This window comes from Ustilaginoidea virens, chromosome 5 (genome assembly GCF_000687475.1).
Source record: "Ustilaginoidea virens chromosome 5, complete sequence".
NCBI lineage: Eukaryota > Fungi > Ascomycota > Sordariomycetes > Hypocreales > Clavicipitaceae > Ustilaginoidea > Ustilaginoidea virens.
In genome coordinates this window covers 216,283-234,170 of record NC_057320.1, presented here as the reverse complement: position 1 = coordinate 234,170, position 17,888 = coordinate 216,283, and the positions used below count along the sequence as shown (strand labels likewise).

At 52.5% G+C, this 17,888-nt stretch overlaps 2 protein-coding genes across 2 annotated transcripts; both read right to left on the bottom strand.

Moving 5' to 3' along the window:
• Positions 1-1,561: 1,561 nt before the first annotated feature.
• Positions 1,562-3,630, bottom strand: UV8b_06083 (uncharacterized protein; the record flags this gene model as incomplete). Its single annotated transcript, XM_043143580.1, has 4 exons — positions 1,562-1,623; positions 1,715-2,557; positions 2,621-3,185; positions 3,262-3,630. 4 exons carry the CDS (start codon positions 3,628-3,630, stop codon positions 1,562-1,564), a joined length of 1,839 nt encoding a protein of 612 aa, XP_042999515.1.
• Positions 3,631-10,000: 6,370 nt separating this feature from the next.
• Positions 10,001-16,829, bottom strand: UV8b_06082 (uncharacterized protein; the record flags this gene model as incomplete). The annotated part of the gene is made up of 14 exons (XM_043143579.1): positions 10,001-11,907; positions 12,055-12,575; positions 12,634-12,928; positions 13,168-13,265; positions 13,380-13,400; positions 13,501-13,549; positions 13,625-13,673; positions 13,733-13,872; positions 13,951-14,032; positions 14,094-14,473; positions 15,677-15,833; positions 15,912-15,970; positions 16,029-16,285; positions 16,399-16,829. 14 exons carry the CDS (start codon positions 16,827-16,829, stop codon positions 10,001-10,003), a joined length of 4,446 nt encoding a protein of 1,481 aa, XP_042999514.1.
• Positions 16,830-17,888: the final 1,059 nt, after the last annotated feature.

The window sequence follows — 17,888 nt, the reverse complement described above, 5'->3', positions numbered from 1 at the left end:
TGTGATGCGAAAAATCACCGAGGTTTCGATTCGTACACTACACCGCGCGTCGTCACGTCCCCTCTTCTATCTGGCTTCCGGCAGATGCTGTCGTCATGTTCCAACCCCCATCGCTTTGCTGCCTTGCCCTCCTGGCGCCAACGTCCTCCCTTCACCTGCGTCGCCACGCCACGCACTCGCCTCCTTGCCGCTTCCTCCTCATCTAGAATGTAGCCCGCCGAGCAAAAAGGACGTAGCGTCAATGGAGTTCCCCACGCCGGGGAACGACGGTTCCGTCGCCACCCCCCACACGTTGGGCGGCGTCCATGATGCAGACGGTTTCGAGCAACACGGAGCCTTTCGACGCCATCTCGTGCTGAGCCGGTGCGCATCTTGGCTTGTCCAAAATCCCGGCTCCTGCCTTGATGCATTTCCCCTTTTGCTCCCCCCCCCCCCCCCCCCCCCCCCCCGCCAAGGACAAAACGTACGAAAAGAACCGCTCGGCTCATACAGGGCGATTAGAACCCGCGGCGCACCAGCCCAACTCGAACCATTTTCCTTCAAAACAGCAGCACAGGACAAGAATTGGCAAAAAAAAAAAAAAAAAAAAAAAAAAAAGGATGCTCTAAAAACAAAGCAAAAAAAGAAAAAAAATTCAATAAAGGTGCCGCAATGAATAAATACTTTTTTTTCTCGTTTTCTCCTCGTCATGCAGTTTCTTTTGCTCATGCTCAACCAGATCGCTTCACCCCGTGCGTCGCCCATCGCTGCCATGCGCGCGGTCGCACCCTACCCCAAGGGCGTGTGAGACTGGCCAGAATCAAAAGGTTTGAAAAGAGAAACATGGCAGGTCGCGGTCGTATGTCGTCGTCGTTGCCCATGGGTCCTGGAGGCCAGACGGGGTGGTCGTGGTGGCGGGTATAGTGTGCTGGTCTTCATTGCCGATGCTCTCTCTCGCTAGCTTTGCTGGCGCGCCGAGCTGCGTTCGCAAAAGACGAGTCGGCGCGGCTGTCTAGACGTGAAACTCGTTAAAACGTCGTAATCGTCAGGAATGGGTTTTTCAAAAAAAAAAAAAAAAGTAAAATAGAAAATAGAAGAAAAAATCGTGTTCGTAGATCTTGTCGGAATAAGGTACATTGAACAAGCCTCAAGTCGAGATGGGAAGCGAGTCGTCATCTTTCGTAATGGTCGCCCATGTTTGTGGAATAGCGCTGTATCCAGGTCCGTAATCTCATACTCTCATCGGAGGTGCTAGACATCATCAAAGACGCCACCAGGCTGCAGGAGCTGACTGTTGCCCGCTCGCATCTGCTGGCCCGTCTTTCATCAGAATACTGGTGAAAATATATATGCTGCAAGTGTTCCAAACCCCTGAAAGACAATCTCGCGGTGCAAAGGTTCGCAAAAAAAAAAAAAAAACCCCAAAACAGGGAAACAAAAAAAAAAGGAAAAAAATCCAAATATTACAATATCATAAACTGAGAAGCCGCACAAGTCGACTGTATCTTTTCGTCCACGTAGCGTCGTAAGCAAGGTTTTTTTCGTGGAACAGATAGAACTGGCATTGCGTATGGCAAGATGCTTAGTGATATCTAGAAGCACCGGCCGAGTTGGTCGCCCCCCGAGCGCCGCTGTCTGAAGAATCTGCAAGGGCGTTGTCAGTTTTTATTTTTTTTCCTTTCTTCTTTTTGTTTTGCCACGTTTGGTCAAACACGTTTCATTGTCTTCAACGTACCACTGCCGCGCTGCATGTGACCATTGGGCCGACCACGACCGCCGAAACCAGCAGTCGACTCCCATTCGGGCCCACGAGGTTGTCTTTCGGGAGCTCCTTGCTTGTTGTTCATGTTGGCGCCGGGTCGTTGACTGCCAATTGCGCCAGGGGCATTTCGGGCTTGTTGCATGGCAGCATTTGTGTCGTAAGGACTCAGACTCAGTGCACCGAGGCCGGCAATGAAGCCGTCGCCTTTGGGCCCTGGGGTGCCGGGGTTGCCAGAGTGGCTTGTTTGACCAACGCTGCCCATGTAGTCGCCGAATCGGGCGGTGGAGCCCGGCGCCATGCTGTTCATGCCAGACCCGGGCCCCAGATAGCTCGAGGACGCCTGCGAGGGGCTAGGGGTGAAGGATCTGAGATCGGCAAAACTCTTGGCGGCTCGCAGATTGTTGGGCAAGACAACTCCGTCGGGACTTCCTGGGAGTTCCAGCGTAGGGCCTTGGCGTCCCATCATGTGAGAGTAGTTGTTCCCGGCCGCTCGAGACTCCCGATCGGCTGCAAAGTCAAAGGTGGCTGCCCGGCTCAACCCACGCTTATGCGCGTCCAGGTTGTTGGCTGGCGCATTCTGCACAATAGCCGTCGGCGAGGGTTGCTGCCTCTTCAGCACAGTGAGCTGTCTAGAATCGGCCTCTCCCATAGACTGGTGCTCGAGTCCCATGTGGTGCGCAAGGATGTGGATCGATCGACGGTGCTCCGGGCTGATGCAAGGGGGAAAGACTAGAATCTCCCGGCTGTCGTCCCGCTTGAACATGACAAGCTCGGTATAAAACTCGAGGGAATGGGGGTCATTCAAATCAACATCTCCTGGCAAAGCGAGGCACGTCAGCAAAGGAGTCCAAGTTTTGGTTTTCTCGAGCATCACCATACCCAAGTGAGAGGACGAAACGCGCGGCTGGGACTGCGACATGCTGCCAAGCGACTGAATGGAGCTTTGTTGGTGAAGGATGGGAGCACGGTGTTGTTCCTCAAGCTGGCCGCGCCTCTCTCGCTTCTCACGTTCGATGCGTTCTCGCTCCGCTTCCGGCAGCATTTTCTTGTACTCGACCCGAAGCTTCCGACCGTGAACGTCCATGCCGTTCATGGCTTCAATCACTACCCTTGTGTCCTCGGCTGACTGGAAGTTGGCAAAGGCGAGTCCTCTGAAAACGCCGTTGTCGAAATGGTAATTGAAGGCGTACGGCTGAGGAAGGTTCATATCCAGCATGATGGACGCCAAGGTTTCTTTGCGGACCGCAAAAGGTATGTTCTTGATCACAATCGCGGTGGGGATGAGCTGTTCACCGTCCGACGCAGTTGAGCGGAGGTCTGGGGAGGTGTGAGCCTGACCGTGATCGACGCGAAGTCCACCGTTTGACAAGTGTCCACCGAGGCCGGCGGGGAATGGGTGCAGGCCAGCATTCACCATGCCCATACCGTTCTGGTCCGTCCAATTCTAAGGAAAAAAAAGCAGCCTTGTCAGCTTCCAAAAGCAAAGGCAGCAATCAAACGCATGATGCGCCGTCACGTACTTGAGGCAGGGCAGCCCGTCGGTTCACGCTCCTTTGCCGACCCGGACCGTTAATAGCGCCGTTGACCGTGGCAACGCCAATCGAATTGTAGTTCCAGGACTGACCGTTATCAAGCATGTAGCCGCCGGACATGCCTACGGGGCCGGTCATGGTGTCCATGGCTCGAGGATTGTAGCCTCCCCCTATTCTGTCAGAAGGATAGAGTGCAGAAGAGCCCAGATGGCCGTCAAAGGGCCGCGGGGGGGGCTGGCGAGGCAGAGTCAGCCCTGATGCGAAGCCACCTGCATAGTTCTGTCTGGACGACGTCGGGGAGCGGTTCGCGGGATTTGCATAGTCGAGATAGCCCAGATCGTGTGGTTGTTGGCTCATTGTGGGATACAAAGGCCAAAGGCGCTTGGCAACCTAGGACCCCTTACCTCGAGTGACTTGGGACACGAATACGTGGTATGAGATGTGTCGCACTATCTCGGTTCAGAGCAAGGGTGAGGTACGGTACGGCCCAGGTAGGGTAAGGGACACACACGCCTTTTCCCCTCGAAAGACACGACGACAATTTGGGAGAGGAAAGAGACGTGGGGCTGACGATGTGAAGAGCCCTGTGGCGTGGATGCAGCAGCACCAAGGGGATTTGATGCACCGAATCTGGGTTCGGGGGGCTGCGAAGCGAACTTTTCGGTCGTCAGGGGCGATGATGGTATGCGCCACGGCGATATCTCGGATGAAGCCAAGGGAGCAACACAGGAGGTCGCTCGTTTCACCGGCTCAGCAGTAAATGTACGATGGCAGGTCGAAACGGGGGATGTTGCTTCGGGTCGCTTTGTGAAGCGGTGGCGGAGGCACAACTCGACACTGGTGGAGTGAGTGAGGGCGATGGCAGTCGAATAAGCCCCCTATGCTCGCGGGTAAGTAAGTGGACAGATGACCAAGGCTTTTTTTGGCCGGTGCAAGCGATTGATTTCCCAGCCAGCAGCGGCGGCAGGCGACTGAAGCGGGTGGTAATGACAAAACACTCCCGTGGACAACGCTGGCTGCAGACTGGAGTTTGGGAGGTTGAGAGAGTCAAGAGGCCTGGTGGCGTTGGCAGCGTGGCCTTGGGTAGCCGGGAGAGGCTGCCAATAACCGTTCAGGGAGGGAGGCAGAGCGGCCTCAGCGGAGAGGTTCAAGGGGGTTCACAGTTGACGGCTGGCTGGTCACGACTCGTGCCCAGGCATAGGTGGCGGAAACACACAGAAGAACCCGAGGGCCGCAGATTGACGCACGACTAGCTCTGTAGCGAGAGCAAAAGCTCAATGGGCGTGTAAGGAAGGGAGCGAGGGGTCGAGCACCGCGACTTGCAGTCAATCCTCCAGGACAGAGAGTCGGGGGAGGTAAGGTAACGGATTGAAGCTGCAGTCAGGACTTGGGGTTGTTGTGGTGAATAAAAAAAACATGACTGGGGGTTTTTGGGCCCGGGGGGGGGGGGGGGGGAGGGAGGGAGGGACAGCACGAGGCAGCACAAGGGACGTTTAGAGGAGACGGTACGTACTGCAGAACCCATGGGTGCCCCGAGACAGCCTCCAAGGTCCACAATTTGCTTCTTTCGTTCACCCTTTTCCCCTTTTGCCCTCCTTTTCTTTTCTTTTTCTTGTCTTTCCCTTTTTTTCCCCTCCCCCCTGCGGACATCAGTCTGCTTCATCGCCTTGAAGCCGGGCTGAGGGCTGAGGTTGAGGATAATGATCCCGAAGGACGGTAACTGCATGTTCTGTTACTTGACGCCAGTGCACGCTCCGCCTTGCGCATTCGATTGATTAAAGTGCATCGATGATGCTCCGATGCCTAGGGATCAGTCCCAAGGGAAGAGAGAAGCTAGACCCAATGCAGCCCCGGACTTCGTTGTATGTAATCAACCTCTGCTGCGCCGGCAGATACCGGAGGCCCGATGTTGGCCCGTAAACCACTTACGGTACTAGGTACTTCGGTACCTAGGCCGGACTAATTTTTTCCCGTCTAGCTACCTCCGCTTCCACTGTGCCATTGACACACGGAAGAAGTCCAGGCAGCCCAGAGCTGTGCGTCAAGTAGGGTCAGGTCAACACAGTTTGGGCTCACCCTAAAGTTTGGAATCGCGGCCTTCAATGCCTCGAGGATAAATACGGCCCTGGGGTGCTTGCTGTGCCTGGCCAAGCATCCCCAGCAAGCTCCATCAACACCATGTCCATCTTTGCTCATCAGTCCAATGGCAAGAATGGAATTATTGAAACGGGGGAAAATCCGATTGTCTCCTTGACACACGATGAGGAGGAAGTGGAGCCCCGAATGCGTTTCGACGATGCCGCGTGGGAGGAAAGCGAAAAATACCCTTGAAGAAAAAATCCTCCGAGCAATTGCCGAGTTCATCGCCAAACATCGCCAAGGCATCCCGACCGAAGTGCGGCCCCCAAAGCCGGCGCGTTCAACGCCCCTTTTCCGCATGAAAATCTCGAGGCGGTGGCTCTTCCCTGATCCGCCTTCCTAAGCCAGGCTGCGCCATGTTCCCTGAGAAAGATCCGAAACGAGGTCGCTACCGTCAAGTATATCCCGGGATAACACATCCATACCCGTGCCTTTTATCCTGCACTGGGGAATGAAAGAGAGTCCCCTTGGGCTCGGCCAGTTTGTCGACATAGCATACATGAACCACAAGACGGACGTCGGCAAGGTATCGAACAGGCCCCAGCGAGGTTGGAGGCAACGGCCACGCGTTGACCCGCATGTCCACCCGGACAAGCTGCAAATGCTCCATCGCCAGCTCGCAGATGTCCTTCAGCGGCTGTCCAAGCTGGAGGGTCACAAATCTACGTGCGAAGCTCGGCGCCTCTCCATCCACATGAACGAGCTGGCACGACTGGGTACATACTCTGCCTCGATAAGTTGCCCAGCGAGATTTTTCAACACCTCGCACGGCTTCTTGGCTGTAGCACAGCTGCGTGCTGGCCATCTAAAGCAACCGCAGAGATGATGCTGGCCTCCGAAACCGACTGCCAGCGCACGTACATCGCCGGCATTTATTCCACAGACTCGCCAGGCAACGCAAAGTCACGTCCGGCACGCTCACCAGCGGACCAAATTTCAGCTCTGGCGTGATGACCTGCGGCCGTCCAACGTCCCGCCAGATGCGCACACGCGAATCGTCCGCGTGGTAGACTGGGAATTTACCTATGCTGCGTTGGCCGAGTCCTCCTTCGCCCTGCCGCGGAGGCCGCTCCCCCAGCAGCAAGAGTGCTGGCCAGATGGCGTGGAAAGCTGGACGGGGATGTACGCGCACCGTCTGCAGACGTTGTTGAAAGCGATCAACAACGCCGAGGACAGCTCGACAAGGTCGGGCCGGCTGGGGGATGGCCAGCGATTTTTCCCCCAAAATGAAGGCGGGTGGGATGCTGCCGATGGCTGGGTCGCTTTGCGGCGCGCGCGAGAATCTTGCTTTTGACGCCATACTTTGGCGGGAGCTGGACTCGCGATTCGGAGCATCCGCGTGGTTATAGAGGCTGCACGTGGTGGATGAGCCGGACAAGTCCGACGTAAAGGCGTCTGTGGAGAGGAAAATGCAAGAGATGGAAGAGGATTCTGGCGTGGGAGGCTGACGAGTAATGGGCCCGATATCACTCTTGAGCAGTAGTAAGCACAATGCTCATTGACTCCTGCCGCACGAATCCTGGCATGCAAGGGTGTCCCGAGAGCTTCCCGTTTTCACCCTTTGACCGGCTTGTCAACTGCGCAAGAGCCGACATTGAGCTCCCTTGATCAAGCTCATCCCGTACATGTTTCGAATCCATCATGCTCCGACATGAGGCCCCTCGCCAAGTTGCGAGGAACATCAGAAGGCATGGCTTGCTCGAAGCCGTGTAAAGAGAAGATAGTAGTCCAGACAGCCCCAAGAGGACTTGACACGAATGTCCTCGAGTGTCAAAGCATGTAAAAAGCGTATTTTGCGCCAAGGAACGATCCGGGACTGTTGGAGTCGGTCGTCGGCACAATGGTCACTGCGCCAAGAGTGAGGTACTGTGCTTTACGGAGGACTTTTTCTACGTGCGGAAAGATTACCTAGGTCTGATGCGATGCCGCCAAAGCACGATCATAGCTAGACGGATCTGTTTGCTGCGTCGATGGGACTTTGGCCTTGGCAAATGGACCATGTACTTGTCTCAAGTATAAACTTATGCCCAAGTCTATTTTGGTCTTCCTTCTAATACTTGAGCCTATCTATAAACATATCCAGAACTGTGTCAGTTGCGAAACTCCCTTGTTGATCTATCCTCTAAATGAAAATTGTCGGAATCGTCGGTCAGTCAGTCAGTCAGTTAGTCAGCGCACCTGATGATGACGCGGCATATGTGGCCACAGCATACATGCCTGGCTACGGCACGCATACGTGGCCACAGCATGCGCGGCACACATACACATATATAGGGCACATCGTCGCCCTTAGTCTTATCGTCTTCTTCCCTCTTACAGTAGATAGTCATAAGTAAAGTCACAATACAATCACATCAGGGAAGGTCAATACCTCTGATAGGTAATACCCTGATTTCGACGTCGATGCAGTAGCATCCCGCGCGCGCCCTATATACTGGGACCTAGGCCAACTCAGCACTTATATGCGTAATTTATTCCTCTGGTTAGCGCGATCTTACCGAAATCGCCTCTTCTAAGCTATATTTCTCGCTGATCTGCGGTAAACCTTCTAATCAGGAAAGCAAAGTTAATACTTTCTAACCTGTGAGTGGTGCTATTACTACCACTGATCAGTGTTGACAATAGTACCACTCACAGGTTAGAAAGTATTAACTTTGCTATCCTGCTTAGATGGTTTACTATAGATCAGCGAGAGATACAGCTTAAAAGAGGCGATTTCGGTAAGATCGCGCTAACCAGGGGAATAAATTACGCATGTTAGTGTTGAGCTGGCCTAGGTCCCAGTATATAGGGCGCGCGCGGGATGCTACTGTATCGACGTTAAAATCACGGTATCACCTATTAGAGGTATTACGCATGTTAACCTTTCCTCCTCTCGTCCATTACGAGGCTTGATAATACTGCTAAATATCACATTTGACGATACCATTTAGCGACGAAATTACACTCTGCAAAAAGGTTATATATCACGGTTTTTGACGATACCATTTAGCGACGAAATTACACTCTGCAAACAGGCTATATATCACGACCTTGGACGATACCATTTAGCAACCATATTTACACCTTTTCTCTCTTTTCCACCTTTGAGCATTATGGATCCATCACGACCATCATTACCATCACCACTACAATTATCACTACCCCAGCGAATACAAAAGTATGCTGGGCATATTGATAAGAATTGGATTCATGCAAATGAACGTATTCATCCTCAAAATGCAACGGATATAGAGTTACATAACCGGATAATCTACCTCTTTAATGCCTACCATATAGGCAATGATATTGATGATGATCTCTGGGATTTATTTTGCGATGACTTTAGCGAATGGAGTACAGCACTATTCAACCGGATGAACAGCAAATTAATACGCGAATTACGCATAGTTCTACGTGAACACGGCGTATATGTAGGACCATCAGGTTCACCAACTGTACCAGCCTTAGTCAACTGCCTACAGCAGCAAGAAAACCCCATCTGGCCGCAAGAAGAGATAGACCGACAACTACGATGCCAGAGGTTTGTATCGCAACTTAATCCTTATAGGGAACCACATGTGGCTATTGCTTATACCGAGCGAGAGATACAGATGCGAATGATTCAAAACGCATATACAGTCACAGGCACAAGAGCCATATCACAAGCACCATTAACAGTAGGGCAAATATCATCACAAACGGCATCACATATAGCATCACAAACAGTATCACAAATAGCATCACAAACAGCATTACGAACAGCATTACAAAGGCCCTCATCAGAAAGACCCTCACAAGCCCCCTAACGGCTGCCGCGGCCCTGTCAATCGCGGCCGATACTGCCCTTATTGGCCCTGTCAATGTCGACTATTGCGGTAGGCCCCTTATTGGCTGCTGCTGCCTCTGTCAATTATTGGACCCTTCCTTCGGCCCTATTAATAGAGATATAGACTGCCAGAGGCTATTATATAGCTGCCACTATCTCTATTAACCATCGCGGCATACTCCTTCCGGCTGCCGCTGCTGCGGCCCTTCCCGCCGATGCGATATATCGGCCCTATCAACTGACTGCTGCGGCAGGCCCCTACCGGCTGCCGCTGCCGCAGTCTTCCAGATAATTAACCTTTGCAGCAGCTAATACGGCAGGCCCTTACTAGCTGCCGCTGCCTGGTTATGCCGACTAGGAGCACAACCTTCTAATATCTCGCGGCACATCGTCGCCCTCAGTCTTATCTTCTTCTTCCCTCTTAGATAGTCATAAGTAAAGTCACAATACAGTCACATCAGGGAAGGTCAATACCTCTGATAGGTGGTACCGTGATTTCGATGTCGATGCAGTAGCATCCCGCGCGCGCCCTACGTACTGGGACCTAGGCCAACTCTACAAAAATTATTTCGTCGTCTTATGAGCGCATGCAACAGTAAACCCAAAGAAGAGACTGGTACTTTATACTAAGAAACACGGAAAACGTTTTATCCAAGGCTCCTCCAAACAAATGAAAAAGAAAAAAAATTGGGAAATGAACCCCTAGGGACAAGATCAACCGCGGACTCTGGTTCGCACCCACATATGCAGATGTATATCCGAATTCATTGCACACATCGCTCAAATCTTGCACTTCCGTTTGATGACATTCTGGAGGCTATCATCATGCTTCTTGAACGTCTTCCCCATCTTGGCAAGATCGCCGTCCTTGATGCCGCGCCGCGCATCCGCCACCTTGGCAAAGTCTTTCGCGCTCCTCCCCACGCCAAGCGTCAGGAAGCCCAAAATCTCCATCGGGGCGGACAGAGGGTCGTCCACGATGCTCTTGATCCCCAGGGCAAAGGTGCCCGCGGCACCCAGCATAGCAAAGACGCCATCTAGAGCCGCAATTTCCGGCGCCAGCTCATTGAGAAAAGGTACAAACGCGAAGACTATGCTGAGAATGGTCAAGATCAGTTGCGTCTTGTCCCTCTGAGCCTGCGCCTGCCCCAGCTCCTTGGCTTGCTCCATCGAGTCAAGTGCCTGCTGGATGGCGAAGACGGGCATGCTGATGACCTGCACGATATCGTTGGTCGGCCCGAGCCACGTGTTCAAGGCCACGTCCATCCTTCGGGCGGCGATTGCGTTTTGCAGCTTCCCAATGTTGGGAAGAGCTTTGGTGATGATATCCTTGGGGTTCGCCACCTGTATGTTATCGGCAGCCTTTGGGAAATTGACCAGTTCCTGGTCGAACGGCTGCGTGCACAAGTCGTGTTGGCAAGTGACTTTGTGGTTCTTGATGGAGGTCCGGCCAAACTTTACCCAGTCCTTCGAGATGCTGTAGGTCTTGGAAAGCTCGTCGAAAAAGCCGCTCTCGTTGACGAGCTTGTAGGTCATCGTGTATGAATCGTACGAGGCCAGCTGTATTTCAGTGAAAGGGCATTGTTGCGTTTCCACAAGATCATCGGCTTCGAACGTGCACTGGAAATACTTGTTTCCAGGCCCGGGAGAACCGTCGAGCCCGTTAGGCGTTGACATAAACTGTGACAGCGCCATGGGAATCATTTCTTTGACGTACTCCTGATATTTGCCAAAGACTTCGTCGTAGCCCTTATTCACCGACTTGTATGTATCGAGGCTGCTTCTGAGTGTGGACTGAAGAGTCTTGATGGCATAATAGTCGGCGCAAACATCAGCAAAAGTTCCCTTGGCGGCTGCAAGCTGGTCCATGGTGGCGAAGCTCTTTGTTTTATCGCATATGGTCTCGGTCATGCAGGCCGGGGATGTGTCATCGTCATCGCACGAAATGTCTCGCTGGGTGGCATCATCCGTGTAGCTGGCAAGCGCACTCCAAAAAGGATGAGCTATGGCCTGGGTGTTTTCCTTGGCATAGATGGAGTCGTTGGTTAAGGTGTTGCTGATCATTTCCTGGGCTCCGATAGTGATTAAATTCCAAAGCCAGAAGCCGCCGTTGTTGCCCTGATCGTTGAAGAGACGCTGCTGGCAATTCTGGGCATCGACGCAGACCGACTGATCGTACGCATCGAACCAAGAATAGAGGCCTGCACCAGCAATGGTGACGTTGACTGTATCCTGGGCCATGACAGCCCACGACAAGCGGCACGACAGGTCTGTTCCGTTACAATTGTCATTCGAAAAGTCAGGGTCGTTGTTGAAGAGTCCCACAGAGTCCTTGAAAGGACCAGGCGATTCTGTGGCAGCTGCGTATTGGAAGTAAGGCGACTCAGTTTGGATCATTCCTGCAAAGATATTCGACGTGTTGTAGAAGTTGTACTGATAGAGCATGGAGTGCTCAGAGGCTGTACCATATAACCAAGTAGGGCCGGCTGCTGACTCGACCAGAATGCCTCTGGCTGCAGCCACAGTGACCATGGTATTTGCTGGGTCGTCAAGATCGTGATCCGCAACCCATGCCCACACGTTCTCAAAGTAGCCATTTGACTGCGGCGTAATATGGAGCATCAGGGCTGCCGCAACACAGACCGACGGAATCGACGCGACTTTGGGGCATTGGGCCACTTGGAGTTCTATGTTGATGTCAGTCTAGCCGTATCAATCACAACGAAGGAAAAAAAAGGGGGGGGGAGGGCGTTTGCCTTGCAGGGACAATGGTTCAATGTGATGTGAGACTCGAAGAGAAAGTGAAGACAAAAATCGTGGGGAATAAAACTCACCGCTCCCATACGCTTCACCCACTCGGAAATGCGCGTCCCAGATACCCACGGAGCCTTGCTCCTTAGCCTGCACATTCCATTCCATCATGACGAGTCCTGGTAAGGCGCCAATGGAAGTGAAGAGCATGTCAGATATCTCAACGGTGCCACTATCTCCAGGGTCGCCAACCTTGACCATTGGCCTGGGGTTTTTCATATCTGTAAAGAAGCTTCCCGAAGCAACAATCTGGGACCAGACTTCTCCCGTAATGCGGAAATGCGGAGGAACAAACAGAGTTTTGGTTATTATGTACGATCCTGCCGGAAAGTAGATCAAATTCTTGGTTGTGCCAGCCGACAGGGCCGATTGAACGGCTGCTGTATCGTCTGCTACGCCATCGCCCTTTGCACCGTAGTCTTTAACACTGACAACCGATCCGGTATCCAAGTTCTCATACTGCGGCCTGCTGCGGTAGAAGTAACTGTTTGTGGACGCTTTCGACTCGAGGCCCAGCAGGGAAGGAGATCTTGATACGTGGTATCTAGGATCAAAGTAAGATCAACGCGACGGTTGGAAAGAACTGCGTAGAGAAAGCAAACCTCTGTAGCTTACTACCGTATTCGTATCCCGAGTCTGTGTGCTGGTTACCAAGAACCATGAAGGGGAGCTCCGAGCTAGGGTAGTCGACATCGGACCCGTCCGTAAACTGGATGAACTTGCCCACCTGTTGGAGGTTGATGTTATCGAACGTCATGATGCTTGTTTCCAGTATGTCTTTCTTCATAGCGTTTGCCTTCACGGCGGTATTGACATTAAGAAATGCGGTATCAAGGAGATAGATGGAACCTGGCGGCTGGCTGCCTGGGGCTTCAGGGTTGAGGAGCGTGATGCCCACTGGGGCATCAGCCAGAATCAAGTTAGTCCACGTCCAGCCCCAGTCCCAGATCAAGCAGATGCAGCTGGTGGTCTGGGAGGTGATTAAGAACGAGTTTACAGTGTATTGCTGATTACCACCATCTAGAAGCGACGAAAAGTAGAGCATAAGCATGTAAGCCATGTTATCGCAGAGGTTAAAGAAGCATTCACCTCTGCCAAGGAGGGAAGAGAATAAAGGTAGTTGGAGGGATGCTCACATAAGCCGTACTTGCCACCGTCTATGACGACTTCTGACATGAAACCGCCGCTGCCATTCTCGGTGAAGATACCTATCTGCGTGGTGCCGGGATCGGTGCTTGCGTATGTAAATAGCTACGTTTGTCAAGGATGTTGCTTGGGCCACTTGCCAGTGAAGTCCAGCCACAGATTTAGTCTTAGTGTCGCCAATTTGTATCGTGATATTCCTCACTTGGCGGTAGAAGTTGGATTGCTGTAATGGCATGTAAGCTGCAAGTCGTGATGTGTGGGAGCCTTGGGCACCTTAGTTTGGGGACAGGGGTTGGGGGGGGAATAAAATTACTTCAATATACCACTTGCTACCACTGGCACCAGGGATATATACATCCGTTTGTATGGCTCCTGTGCAACTTGTTAACGTCCATTGGAGACTTTTCTTTCGTTTTATCTTATTCAGATTTTTTTTCTTGAACTTACCGAGTCCGATAAAACCAGCCGAGGTCTTGATTTTGGCCATCATTTTCGGCTGTATAAATCATCAGTCAATGGGGCCTCCCGAGTGTTCTTGCTCCTTGTCAAACTCACATCTCCATCCAGTTGAGAGTAATAATAAGCATTGATTGGTGACGATATCAAGTAAGTGCCGGCTGGGAAATAGATGAGAGTGCCTTTGACGGAAGATGTCAAGCAATTCTCGCCACAGTTGTTGCCGTATGCGATAGCGGCTGGAATTTTACGACCATTAGCACCGTATACAATGAATGAAGACACGCCAACGGGAAATTCTACGATTCTCGACGAACAATTGATAGCGGCTGTGTCATCAATAACGCCGTCGCCTTTGGCTCCTCCCGCAAACATTGGGTTAGTCACGTCTCGGAACACCTTGCCGACAACATTGTCAGCAGGGCATTCTCTCAGTCCAGCAGAATGGTTGGTGGCGTACAGGATAGGAACGATTAGATCCCATGGGAGGCATCCCGGTGTGCTTGATGTTCTGCAGCCAATAGGTGGAAGTGTCTGTCCTCCTGTTGAACCCCGGGATGCCAACGGCCGGTCCCGTGTGGTTCATGTTCAGGGTCCCATTGGCAAGCTGCTGTGCTGCTTGATGCTCGGCAACCAGTGCAGCAGCCTGGCGTAACCTGGCGTCAAGCTTTGGGGGGTCCGGTTCTTCATTTCTCTTCTTATTCTTGGAAGCTCTGGCCTCGGCGGAATGTTGAGAATTGTAGGTGTTGCGCCTGGGATTCCTAACTCGCCAGTTATTGTAGATGCTCTGCTGTCTCACAGCTTCGTCTACCAATCGTTGCGTATCTTGCAGCGCTATGTCTAATGTGCTTTGCACATTGAAGTTAGTCTTTGTTCATTCATGGATGTCTTCTCATAACTCGGGAGCATTATGGTCGTCGACCTGGGAAGGCAAAACAAAATAAAGAAAGTTTTCCAAACCAGACAAGAAGAAAAAGGCTGTAAAAACATGGACTTACATTTTTTTCTCACCACGAAAGTAGGTCTAGCCGCCAGACTTTGAATTGAAGTCGTCGATGGCTTCTCTGCAAGGATGTCGCGGCAGAGAAGCAAAGAGCCCAAAGAAAGCGATGAACGTTGGAACAAGCCATGTTCACTCCTGGTGGCGGCACGCCCACATGAAACTATGAGGGAGACAGAAGGCACTTTCGAAGACGACGGCGAGAGCAAGAATCGCCATGACCATATTTCTGCCTTTTTATCATCTTATAGCGGGATGGTTCGCAAAATCGACGCGGGCCTTGGAAGATGAAAATGTCGATATTTGGTTACAACGATAAGCAGCTGGTCGTTTGGAACACGACGGTCTGGTACTGTCGGAATCGCTGTCGCAATGTGCCCAATTGGGCACAGCGCAGATCCGGTAGGGCACGCGGGCAGCCCGGCCCGACCGCGCCGATGCACGTGACTACGGCACGCGCACAAAAAGGCCACATCGTGTAATTCTCTCTCTTTTGCCTCCTTTTTCCTGCTTTCTTAGTTAGTCATAATCAAAGAAGAATCATACCTTTGACCGGTGACCCTCCGGTACATGATACCACGCGCGCAACCCTACGTACAACTGGGTACCCCTTGATGTGAAACCAACAGGTACCTTGCATATGATCGCGGGCTAGGACTTAGCGCAAGACTTCCATGGGGGAAGGGGGGTGCGGGAATCAACTCCTCTAGCCATATGCGGCTAGCGGTGTGGGTACCGCGACACGCGTACCGCTCCTGATAGCAAAAAGTCTCCTTCTCCAACCTTGCATGGAACTTCTGTCGGCCGACATCAGGGTCACAAGGGGAACTGTTCGTCCTATATAGCTCCATAGAGCTCAATCGCGCATATGCAAGTCATACTGTCCGAAATGAATAATCCACACAGAAAGGTCCCATGTTTTTCTTACCTCTTTGGGGCCTGGACCCGGCTCGAACAGACCTCGGACTCGTCCGACGCGACGCGCAAGTAACGAAATGGCCAATTATCGCCATCCTTTCTATTGTAATGTCCTACATGCTTACTGATCACATTCCTGGCATCATTTGCGTTGCTGCATGCGGCATTAGAGCAGTCCCGTATGCCGTAGAGGAAGTTGGGGTTGCGGCAAAGGCAAGCCGGATCCGCTGTAGTACATCCCAGATCCGAGTACTGCGCCAGCATGTTGTTCAGGCATATTATCTGCCGGAAAAGACAAATGTTAGCTCGTGGCTCCTCTCAGTAGGGGCTTTCGGCCTTTTTACGCCACATTGCGGGTACGGAGGAGCCGAGGTAGTCGATGCCGGAGCAGTTGTGGTGGTCGTAGACGAGATGCCGTGCTAGTGGTGGTCGTGCTGGTTGACGGCGCAAACGTCGACGCCGCAACTGTTGACGAACTTGTTCTGGGGGCTGAGGAGCTATTCTGGCTGGACGAGTGGGAAGTAGCAGTAAAGCTCGGTGCGAATCCATCAAAAGCTCTGGCAAAGACCAGCACGGCATCTGTGCTTGTCACGCCCGGGATGACGGTTACTTGACCCGAGTCTCTGTAGCTCGTAATGTCCATTCCGATTTGCGGAAAGATCTTTGATGTGCACAACCCGTGCAGCCCGGGACGATTGGCGTTTTTGCGATTTGGCAGGTAGGGTCCGAATTTTCTGCGAGGCATATCAGCAACATGTCCGCAGACAGGGGCGCATAGAGATAAATGACCCTGCGTCGGTCTGCATCAGAGGACAAAAGGAAAGCAACCATCTCACGAGAAACGCACTGAGGACAGCAGATGATGTAAGTCTGGTTGAGTTTCCAGGTTTCCCAGTCCTGTGGGCAGACCAGCTGGCTGAAAGGGGGCAAAGAGGCCGTAGCCATGGCACTGTAGGAGAACTGGCTTGGGTAGCAGCTAGACAGTGTCAGGGACGGTAGCGGTTGCATGATGTTTTGCCACAGCACGCCGGTCCAAAAGTCGACGGTGGTGAGCCCGCCGCTGCAGTCCGGAGGCTGCGTGAAGACGGTCGTCAGCATCATGTTGCTCACGTCCTCGGTTGTGGCGGGAGTCGCCAGGCTCGTCAACGAGGCTGGCGTGGTTGGAGTCGGTGAGGCGCTAGAGACTGGCTGTATCAAGGCGAAGAAGGTCTGAAGCTGGGCAATGGCAACGGGCAGGGCCCCAAAGGCGAGCCACGGGTGACTGGCAGGCCAATGCATATTGCTTCTGCTGCTTCTGCTGCTGCTGCTGCTGCCGCTGCCGCCGCAATTGTTGTTGATGAGATGCTATCTCCACGCAGTGGTGGCGAGGAAAATGGAGGATAGACAAGTGGAAAGACGTGGAGGAGGAGGAACGGCGTTTGAACCAGAGAAGGGGGGACAGAAGGGGGCAACGCAGTTGGCAGCTCTGTGCCGCATCACCTTATCAAGGCAGTCAGTAATTGACGGGGGAATACCCGCCAGGCGAACGTGACGAGAACATGGCAGGCGGGAACCAGGTTCCTTCAGCCTCGGAAGTATCGTGAGTCACGATGTCCCGATGTCCTTTGGCGATGGGCAATCTCCGGCGTGCATGGGACACGGAATCTAGCCCTGGTGCCCTTGTAAGAAGCCTTCTCGACCTTGGCGTTGACGACCTGGCAGCCGACAATGTCGTTGGAATGGCGCCATTTCTCGGCTAGAATGGCACAGGAGACAACGTTGCTATTCGGCGCGGTATCCACCATCGCGGCCGAGTTCAGCCAGGGGGCCGGTCTACTTGACACACGCCACCATATAACACACCCAAAGTATGGCGGGACGAAGACCCAAAAATCCTCTTGCGATATTACGATTTTTTCCCCAGGCTGCATACAGGGCTAGTTCGCTTAGCTATGGAGCTGTCGTATTTGCTTTCATTGCAAACGTATCGAACGAAGGGCCGAGTCGTTATTATCCCTTTGAAGATGCAAAGGGAAGTGCAGCTTTGTATCAGACCTGGGTTTGAGCCATTAGAAAAACTTTTATTATAAGGCATATCAACAGAGTGAGAAATCGTATAATGGTATTAGTTCCAGCAATTTCCGGACTTATAAAGAGCTACATCCCACTAATCGCATTCGCAGGGGTACACTATACAGGGCGCTCGGCCAGTTGCCAAGGAGGTACAGGTAAGTATCCAGAAAAAGGTGGGTCCATTACAAAATCCTGCACCTTCACCAGGGATATGGCGGGGGGGACGGACATAGACGACCTATATCATTATGTAAAAGCACATGGAAGGCGCGGGAGGAGCAATGT